The sequence below is a fragment of the Chiloscyllium plagiosum genome, chromosome 7, assembly GCF_004010195.1.
Source record: "Chiloscyllium plagiosum isolate BGI_BamShark_2017 chromosome 7, ASM401019v2, whole genome shotgun sequence".
NCBI lineage: Eukaryota > Metazoa > Chordata > Chondrichthyes > Orectolobiformes > Hemiscylliidae > Chiloscyllium > Chiloscyllium plagiosum.
The window spans coordinates 92,232,785-92,243,432 of NC_057716.1; the positions used below are offsets into that span (position 1 = coordinate 92,232,785).

General features: G+C 40.6%; 1 protein-coding gene across 3 annotated transcripts in view; it reads right to left on the minus strand.

Annotated features, from left to right (window-relative positions):
• mrasa (muscle RAS oncogene homolog a) overlaps nucleotides 1–10,648 on the minus strand; it is a 61,979-nt gene that overhangs the window by 17,043 nt on the left and 34,288 nt on the right. For all 3 annotated transcript variants that reach the window (XM_043694239.1, XM_043694238.1, XM_043694240.1), the window contains one exon: nucleotides 3,725–3,878. In XM_043694239.1, coding sequence (XP_043550174.1) covers nucleotides 3,725–3,878 — 154 coding nt within the window. The remainder of the gene's footprint in view (nucleotides 1–3,724; nucleotides 3,879–10,648) is intronic.

A 10,648-nucleotide genomic window follows, 5' to 3' on the forward strand; every position in this document is an offset into this window, starting at 1 on the left:
CCATCTGCCATATAAGCTGACCATTAGGGTGGTGTCAAGACATTCAAATCCAAATATATACAAGTTAAAATCACAAATATTGGAAATAAATGTGACTTTGATAATCCTCAATCTACCTGGACCTTGTCAGGTGAAGACTAATTCCAGATCTGTATTTAGACTAAACTTCCTGCTTCTGTTCCTACCTCCCCCCCCACCCCCACCCCTGCTAATTATCCATATTTTGACAAGATGATTTGATTTGTTGTTGTCACATGCACTTAAGTACAGTGAAAAAATTTGTTTTGCGAGCAGTACAGGCAGATCATAGAAAACATGGTCATACAGATCATAGGGTGCTTCGACAAAGCGAGGCATAAGGTTAAAGGCAGGATTCCTGGCACTGTGGAGGAACTGAGGGATCTTGGTCCATGTCCATAGATCCCTCAAAGTTGCCACCCAAGTTGTTTGGGTTGTTAAGAAGATGTATGGTGTGTTGGCTGTCATTATCAGAGGACTGAGTTTAAGAGTTGCGAGGTTATGCTGCTGGTTAGACCACACTTGGAATATTGTGTTCAGTTCTGTTCGCCTTATTATAGGTTGGATGTGGAAGCATTAGAGAGGGTGCAGAGGAGATTTACCAGGATACGGCCTGGACTGGAGGGCATATCTTCTGAGGAAAGGTTGAGGGAGCTAAGACTTTTCTCATTGAAGCAAAGAAGGGTGAGAGGCGACTTGATAGAAATGTACAAGATGATGAGAGGCATAGATAGAGTGAATAGTCAGAGGGGTATAATTTTAAGGTGACTGAAGGAAGGTTTGGGGAGATGTCAAAGGTCAGTTCTTTACACAGAGAGTGATGGATGCGTAGAATGCACTGCAAGCGGTGGTAATAGAATCAGATACATGTGGAACATTTAAGCGACTCTTGGATTGACACATGGATGATAATAAAATGAAGCATATGTAGGTTAGTTTGATCTTAGAGTAGGATAAAAGGTAGGCACAACATCGATGGCTGAAGGGCCTATACTGTTCTATGCTCTCTTTTATGACTGTGCAGGATGTGCACAAAGCAACATCAACATTATTTGAAGTTAGAAAGGTTCATTCAGCAGTCTAATAACAGCAGGCAAGAAGACGAGTGGCATCATTCGGAGTACTAGCCTGGGGGAGTTACTGGACTAGACAGAGCAAGAAAGCTGCAGTAATAAGCGCAATTGGTTCTCTTATCATTTTATGTTTCTGATTGCAACTCTACAAAAAAAAAGTCCATTCCATGCTGGCTACTTTTACAATTCTACATCAGTACTTGCTGTTCTTTTATTAAAGTGCTCAATAAGAAAAACAGATTAAAGATGTTCATATTAATAATAGATGAGAACACTTGACACATTCTCATAACATTTCTGTCTGGTATTTAGCATGAAGACGTTAGCTCATTTAAAATAATCAGATTAATGACTACTTTAAAAATGCTGGTTCAGGAACATCACTGAAGCATGTTGCGTTTAGATCTTAATATTAACACTGCCAATAAATTTATAAATTCTCTGCACAGTAAAAGCCAGATTCAAAAATCTGACATTGTCTCCAAAAGATTGTATATAATAAAAAAAACATTCCTGAGGTTTCTGACTAACATAGTTTTCATCCTACGATGGATTCAAAGTTTGCATTTTTAAATGACATATCCAGTGGAGAATGGGGAACTTACTGTTTCTGAGGGAACCTAATGTGAAACCTAAATTTCTGAGACAACTGAAACTGGTTGAAGCTGCAAAAAGACAAAAAAAAGGATATAGCCATCAAACCTTTGGTGATGATCCCAGTGATGTAGTACTGGCAGGCTGAAGTGAATCAGTGGTTAGACATTGAAGCTGAGTAAAGACAGATATACAGAATGAGCAAATTACTGCAGATGCTGGAATCTGTACTGAAAACCAAAAAATGCTGGAGGTCACAGCAGGTCAGGCAGCATCCATGGAGAGACAGCAAGCTAATGTTTTGAGTGTGGATGACTCTTTAACAGAGATGAAGTGAAGTGTGGAGGGGGCAACATTTATCCAAATGCTGGTGGGGGGAGAGGGCTGGGTGGGGGGATGGGGCGTGGGGGTTGGAAGGGTGCGTGAAGGGCGAGAAGAGATGTTGATAGTTCAAATTAAGTGATGGGAATGTGAGAATGGCAGATCAATGGGATTGTCGAACTGCCAGACTGGAAAGAATAACCAGTACCACTTGGGTAGGGGGAGGAGGGGAGACACGCCGGACATGGTGACAGAGAATGTAACAAGTAAAGCTAAAAGAGAAGAAGAAATGGATGTGGGTCCACAATTTGAAGGTGTCAAACTCAATACTAACTCATAAAGATATTGTATAAATATAATTGTTTTTGAGATCAATCATGATCTTATTGAATGCAGAGCAGGCTCAGTGTCCAAAAGACTGACCCCTGCTCTCCTTTCTTATAATCCATTTATGGGTGTGGTTACCATGCACGTCTTAAGCATAACTTAACATGTTATATATTGTATTAAAACCAAACGAACTGCCGATGCTGTAAATCAGAAACAAAAACAGAAATTGCTGGAAAAACTCAACAAGTCTGGCAGCATCTGTGAAGAGAAATCAGAGTTAATATTTCAGGTCTGGTGACCCAAGGAAGAAGAATATTAAAGGAGGAGCTAATCAGTTTAAAATTTAATACTTTTTTTTAGCACGATAGAGTAAAGGAATACAGAACTAAAAAAAATGAATACAGAACAACCTTGATTATCCGAATGAGACGGGCAGGGAGTATTTTATTCGGATAACTATTGTTTAGATAACTGATCTGATCGTAAACAAAGGAAGCCATACTGAACATAATTACGTAAAAAAGCATGTTTACAGAGTTTTTATTTCATTAAATCGATAAAATGTGTACAAACACTGGATATTGCTTGAAAATTCATGATATTTTATAAATAAAATCACTTCTTGGCTAGAGTTTGACTGAAGTCTGTGAAATTTTTCGCTGACCATTTTCCTTGGTTTTATTCTGGTCCTTGACAGCAGCTGGCATCTTTTCGTTTGGTGGCGTCCCACCATCCAAAAAGCAACAGAAACGAAAAGTGCGAGCGCATTTTTTTGACTTAACTCTCCGAAGAATGAGCTGAGGAAAAAGATTGTTGAGTTTGCAAAATGGAGCGAGTCAATGTTGAGAGAGAATCTTGCTGTTGGAGCGCATAGCTCGAGCTTGCACATATGTCGTTCTTGTACATTCACAGTCACAATTCTTTGTTTTCGGGAAGAAAAAGTATCAGAGAGCCTTTTTATAAAAAGTGTAAGACTTAATAACATCACGTTTCGAGTATATATTTGAAGTTAATTATTAATTAAAGTATACTCGCATTTATATTCCTGATCAAATTTACAAAATGATGCATTAAATGGATGAGGAATAGCATTTTCCTACTTCAATTAAAATGCATGTGTAGGGACTTTGACATCTTGTTCAGATAATCTGAAATTTGGATAATTGATGTTCGGATAACTGAGGTTGTTCTGTCTTTCAAATCCGAACTCAAGTCAAGCAGTAGTTCTCAGGTAGTGATGTGAGAAAAGAAAGAAAGGAAGAGAGAGCAAAAGAAAAAGAGAAAACAAAAGGGAGGAAGAAAGGAGAGAGAGAGAGAAAGAGAGAATTGATTAGAGTTTTTGAGGAAACACAGCTCATTTAAACAGCAGCAGTTGTGTGGGCACTCACCTATCTTTGACCCGTAATATCAGCTGGTGAAACCTGTCCACATGTTCAAAGCTGGCCTTGTCAGTGACTGAATAGACGATGAGGAACCCATCCCCCGTCCTCATGTACTGCTCTCTCATAGCACTGAACTCCTCTTGACCCGCTGTATCAAGCACTATGGTAAGAGCGAGAGAACACAAAAGCTGTTATTGAAAAATCACAGACAACAACTGGAGTCGCAGCAATTTGTGAATGTGACACTCTTGGACTTTTCATATTTCAAATCCACTGCCTTGGGTTGAACTCTCAGTGGTGCGCCAACCATTGCGGTTTGCTGAAAGAACGAAGTATTTTTCTCAGCTGCAAAATTAGAAATGCAGCGCAACTGCTTTATATAATAAGGCCTCTGCTCTGTTATGGTAGCCTGATTGATGTTAACATAGAGTTCAAAAGCAAAAGATGCAAATAATTAGGTAAATTTAGGAAAAAGCCAAATATAAGTTTGATGAAAATCAACTTTACTCTTAAGCAAAATCTTGAAAATTCTTCATTTATTACAATGCAGACACTCTCAAAATACAGTCTAGTGGCAAACATTTTCGCCCCGGAGAGAAACAGAAACGAACTTTCTTGAATCATCAAGATTTCTTTCATCCCAATATGCTTTCATCCCAAAAATAACAGTGGCACATCATTAAAGTTCGACCGGAAATGTAAATATTTGAACATGCTTTGGGAATTACATCATGCCTAGTTTCAATGCGAATAAATCTACATAATTTTGAATCAAGGACTGCAAAACTAGAAAAACATCAATCCGTTCTAATGAATGCCATATTTCCTTTTTACAACTGGATTTCATAAGTGGAGAGTTTTGGATTCAGACATTCTCTCCTTCACATTATATATGGCCTTGAATGTTGGAACTAGTCCAGACAAACACAGCTGTCCTGAGTTCTACGTAGATGGATCCACAGACGCTCTGTGATGACTGTAAAACCAATAATGAAGAGCATGACATTTCACTGCAATGCCATCTTGCTTATTGTAGGAGAGAGCTCATGAATGCTGAAGCTGCCATGAGGGCCTGTCATTGAAGAGCCGAAATGAAAATGACTTTCCCTAGGAATTGCACAGCTAGGAACAGAGGATGGCCATTCAGTCCCTCAAGAGTCTTGCTGCCATTCAGTTACATTGGTGACTGATCTCAATGTCAACACCATCTACCCACCTAAGGTTTCCAACAATCAACCTCAGATTTGATTGGCCTAGTTTCAAGAGGCTTTCTTGGAGAGGTTGGGAGGTGCAGAAAAAAAGGACTTCTGAATGCCCTTTGTGTGAAATGGTAATGGTTAAATTCTCACAAACTGACCACACATACACTTTATTTTTCGGTGAAATCCAACTCTTCCCTTCAGGACTGCCTGACCTTCAGACCAAAAGGTCTCTCATTTGGAGACAGATTTTGATTTTAAAAATGCATTTCTTTTGTAAGTATCTCATGCTCAAACCTAGGCTCCTCAAGGGATTAAGGCAATATTAAACATACTAAGGAGAAACTAAATGTAAATCGCATTAATACAATACTAGCAGATCCTCCACTAATGGATGTGATGTTGTTTTTGAAACCAGGAAGACCTTGAGGGGAGTTGATGGGGCAAACACTGAAATGAAGCTTCCTATTGGAGGAGAGAGGAAATCTGGGAGACACTTAAAACCAGGGCTTTTGTATTTAAGATGGAGAAGAGGAAACCATTCTTTCTCACAGAGGGTTACAAGTCTGTGGAATTCTTTTCCTCAGAAAGCAATACAGAGAGGGTGAGAGATAGTTTATACACCATGTCACAGTTCTTTATCAGATTAAGAGGTGAGGTGCTCCTCTCTGGGCGTTTCGGTTTTTATTATCAGAGAGGGGTCAAACTCCCCTTCATAACAGTATTCTATCTGTTGGCAAAAAGAAGGTAGATTCCCTACAAAAATTGTGACTTACTGACTATAGCTCAATCCCTTCCCGTGAATATTAATTGAACCAAACCTAATATTACTTACTGATCTGTTTAGATGTAGACAGGATTATTTATGCAGGTTCAAAGAATTGTTATCATTGTCAAAGCAAGAGACCTTGTCGGATGAATCCAATTTGCCAGTTACCACTTGCTTCTTACATCAATTCCCATTTAAAAATAATCTAACTGACATTTTTAGAGTGTATTAAAAAATGATATAAATATTACAGGAGTAAATGGCTGCAGCATTGGGAGCTAGCTCAAATCATTTCCCACTAAGGTTTATAGCATGAGATATAAGATGACAATTCCTCCGTCAGCTACACCTTGCAAGAAGCCATACTTGGAAGCTATTGGAGATTAAGAAATGAATGTATGGACTCCATAGCCTTTAACTTTCTGTACGTTTGAAACTAATGTTCTCTACATCCAACCTCCACAAAATATGCTCCACACGTTTGGTGGAAAGGCTTAAATGGTGGGAATTCCCTTGCCATCAAGAATTATTTTGCAGAAATTCTACACAAATGTAGCCGTTCGAAACTTAGCCAAGTGCCCTCTTGAATCGTAGATAGAGTCTCACAGCATAGCCCAGGCCCTTCGGTTCACCCTGTTGCATTTCTTCAACAAATGAATCATAGTAGCTATCCTCCAGTCATCTGTCTCTTCACCTGGCCAGTGAAGTATTAACTATCTCTGCCAGGGCCCCAGCAATCTCGTCCCTTGCCTCCCATAGCAGCCTGGGATACATCTCATCAGGGTCAAAGAGTGTGGTCCTGATGAAGGACTTATGCTCAAAACGTTAATCCTCCTGCTCCTCGGATGCCGCCTGGCCGGCTGTGCTTTTCCATCACCACACTCTTTGACTCTGATCTCCAGTCCTCACTTTTTCCTATATCTCATCAGGTCCTGGGGATTTATGCAACTGTACACTGATTAAAACGTCTAATACCTCCTCCTTATTAATCTTGACATGGTCTAGACCCTCACCAACCCAAGTGAAATCACCAGCCACAATGTCTTTCCCCCTTGTGAATACAATGAGAAGTATTAATTTAAGGCCTCACACATGTCCACTGGCTTCCCATACAGCTTGCTCGCTAATAGTCTCTAATAGGTCCACTCTTTCCCTAGTAATTCTCTTACTCTTAACGTATTTATGAAAAATGCCTTGGGAGTTTTCCTTGATCCCATCTGCCAAAGATATTTCATGGCTCCTTTTTGCCCTCCTAATTTATTTTTTAAAATCAATCTCCTCGACTCTCTATATGTTTGAAGGGCCTCCCCTGTTTTAATGAGAGGTACCTGACATATGCTTCCTCTTTTCTCTCTATCAAACTCTTGATACGCCTTGACACCGAGGGTTCCTTGGACTTGATGCCCATGCCCTTGCCCTTCACACGCTGGCCTTGAATTCTCATTATACCACTTTGAAAAGACTCCCACTTTGAGTGTAGACTTACCTGCAAGTAGCTGTTCCTAGTCTGTGTTTGCCAAATCCTGTCTAATGATATTGGAATCAGCCTTCCCGCAGTTTAGACACTTAACTTTTGCTCTATCCTTATCCCTTTCTATAATGACTTTGAAACTTACTGAGTTATGATCACTATCCCCAAAATACTCCTCCACTGGACCAGCTTCATTCCCTATAATTAGGTCTAGCACTGTCCCATCTCAAGTAAGACTACCTAAGTACTGGCACAAAAAGCTCTCTTAGATGCACTTTAAAAATTCCACACTCTGTAATCCTTTCACACTAAGGCAATCCCAGTAAATATTAGCAACGCTGAAGTCCCCTCCAACTATAAACCTGTTTCTCTCACACCTTTTGTGATTTACCTACAGATGTGCTCCTCTTTTACCTCTGACTGTTGGGAGGCCTATAATATAATCCCAGCAAGGTCATTGCCCATTTATTCTTGTTTAATGTTTAGGTTTGTTACCTCAGCTGAAGGAGGTTATCAGCACAGGAGATCCTTCATTTTTGCAAATACCAACAAGAATAGCTTCCTGGTCAAGCTCCTTTACAAGGAAAGTTCATTGTTTCAAATAAATTCCTTTGGCAATGTGCTCATTCTGCAGGTTTTGCCCCAATGTTTTGGTTACTTGTAAAGGGACATAGCATAGCAATCTGATGAGCTTTCACACTGGTAAAAATAGAACCTGCATAATGACTAGTTCCTTCTTGGAATCATAGAATCTTTACAGTGTGGAAGCAGGCCATTTGGCCCATCGAGTCCACACCGACCCTCCAAAGAGCATCCCACCTAGATCCATCCCTCCTTACTCTCTCCCGGTAACCCTGCATTTTCCATGGCTAACTCACTCAGCCCACACATCCCTGGGCACACTATGGGCAGTTTAGCATGGCCAATCCACCTAACTGGCACATCTTTGCACTGTGGGAGGAAACGGGAGCACTTAGAGGAACCCAATGTAGACACGGGGAGAATTTGCAGACTCCACATAGACAGACACTGGAGGGTGGAATTGAATCCAGGTCCCTGGCACTGGAAGGCAGCAGTGCTAACCACTTCAAACACTATTCTTAGTTTTTAAAGCAATATTCTTAAAATAGAAACAAGTGCTACTGACATATCAGACTGCTCATTGACTCATCAGGAACAGAAGGCAACCTTGAGTCTTCATACATTGGAAAAAACTCTCTTCAATGGCCTTATTTTGACTAATTACAGAGTCCAGGTAGGGGCCTTGGTCTATAATTAGAGTGAGATCTTACAGGAGCCAAGTTATTCAGCATTTCTTTCCACAAATGACTGAGCATTAACCCCTAGTTTTATTGTTCCCAAAGCAAGTCTGAATATAATAGTAGCCTCATTTCATCTTGCAAATATTTCACCAGCTCTTTATTGGAAACATCAATGTGTGTACAAGTCTGCAAAACAGCATGTGTGTGGGGCCAAGCTAATGTCACACTTCCAAGGTTTCCATGGTCACATGTACAATATGCAACTTGTTCAGTACAGTCCTCAGAAATGGGAACTTGTAGGATCATGGTAATATTAGATTCTTGAAAAAAATGAACAAATGAAACAAACCATTTCATTCAATTCACATAGATGTTAAACATTGAATATAAAACTAATAAAGAATGAGGAAGCTGAATGGATAAAGGGAAAATACAAACAGAATACTAAAACAATTTTGCAATATTATTTAAGTGTACATGTCTAGTATTATTGCCATACAGTCAACTTTAAAAGCAGCTGAAAATTGGAATCTATTTGACCTGCCAACAGTTTATGAGTTGACAGTTACATGTGGCATAGTGGTTAACACTACTATCTCACAATGCCAGAGGCCTGGGTTCGATTCCAACCTCGGGTGATTGTTTGTGTAGAGTTTGCACATTATCCCCATGCCCGAATGGGATTCTTCCCACAGTCCAAAAATGTGTCGGTTACGTGAACCGGCCATGCTAAATTGCCCGCAGTGTCCAGGGATGTTTAGGCTAGATGGGTTAACCGCAGGAAATGCAGGGTTTCAGGGGATAGGACTTGATGGCCCAAATGGTCTGCTACTGCACTATACGGATTCTAAGTTGGCAGAATTGGACAGCAGATAGAACAAATTATCAGACAAGGAGCAAATTGTATTGTCCATAGTGGTAATTCCCAAAAAAAAGCATAAAATCAGGTGACAGCAAGCTTGACACATTGCCCAAAAAAGCGAGCATAAACAGGGGGTCATGGACATTCATGCAATGACAGCTGCACCATGGAATAGCACAGAAGTTCATTGATCAGTCAACAGATGACCTCAGCCAACCACTTTGCCCTTCGCAGAAGGAGGTCAGCCAAGTGTTCACAGTATTGTCAAACAGGAGAACCACAAAATGCTCTCCTCCAGGCTCAGGTGTGGCTCAGTCAGATACCTGTCATTCCAGAACCTCAAATCAAAAACCAAGTTCACACTGCAGTGTGGTACCGAGGGTGCAGCCTGTTGGAGGACCTGTTAACAGAAGTCCATTTATCCTCTCATGACTCTATGATTCAACTGCATGATGATATAATGAACAATATTTATTCTTCAACCAGCCCAGCTAATTAAAGCAATTTTGAAAAAAAAAAATTCATTCTGGAAAACAATTTTCAAAACAAAAATGTCGCATATCTGCTCCACACTCTGTCTTTAGAAGTAATTCAGAACACTAAACAGGAGTATTTTTTGCAACATTTCATTTTGTGAAAGATGCTGACAGTCAAGGTTATTATGTATTGCATAAAGTTTATGTTCAAATCGGGCAAAAGTGCCTCAATTCCTGGTCAGAAAAACAAGCCCAACAGCCATGATTTCAGTGAGACAATTGCAATCAACCCTTAACATTACTATAAAAAGGTAGATTACAGGACTCACTTCAATCAGAAACTGGATTCAGTTCTGTGAATATTTCCACACCTCCCAGAGTCTTAATTTATCAACTCTCCCTCCCTAGTTATATTTGGACTGGAGCCAGGCAATGCAATCTGTGGCTGAGGGTGGTACGGTCATGGACCACTTCCTAAATTGCATATGGCAGAGGGATGCACATTGGCTAGCATGGCTGCCTCACAGCACAAGGGACCTGGGTTCAATTCCAGTCTTGAGTGACTATCTGTGTGGAATTTGCACATTCTCCCTGTGTCTGCGTTGGTTTCCTCTGGGTGCTCTGGTTTCCTCCCACAGTCCAAAGATCTGCAGGTCAGGTGGACTGGTCATGCCAAATTGCCCACAGTGTTCATGGATGTGTCAGTTAGATGGATTAGCCAGGGTAAATGCGCAGTTATGGGGATAGGGTATGGGGTAGGTCTGGGTGGGATGCTTTTTGGAGAGTCAGTGTGGACTTGATGGGCTGAATGGCCTGATCCAAGAGGCAGAGCTGGAAATGGGTTGCTGGAAAAGCGCAGCAGGTCAGGCAGCATCCAGGGAACAGGAGAAT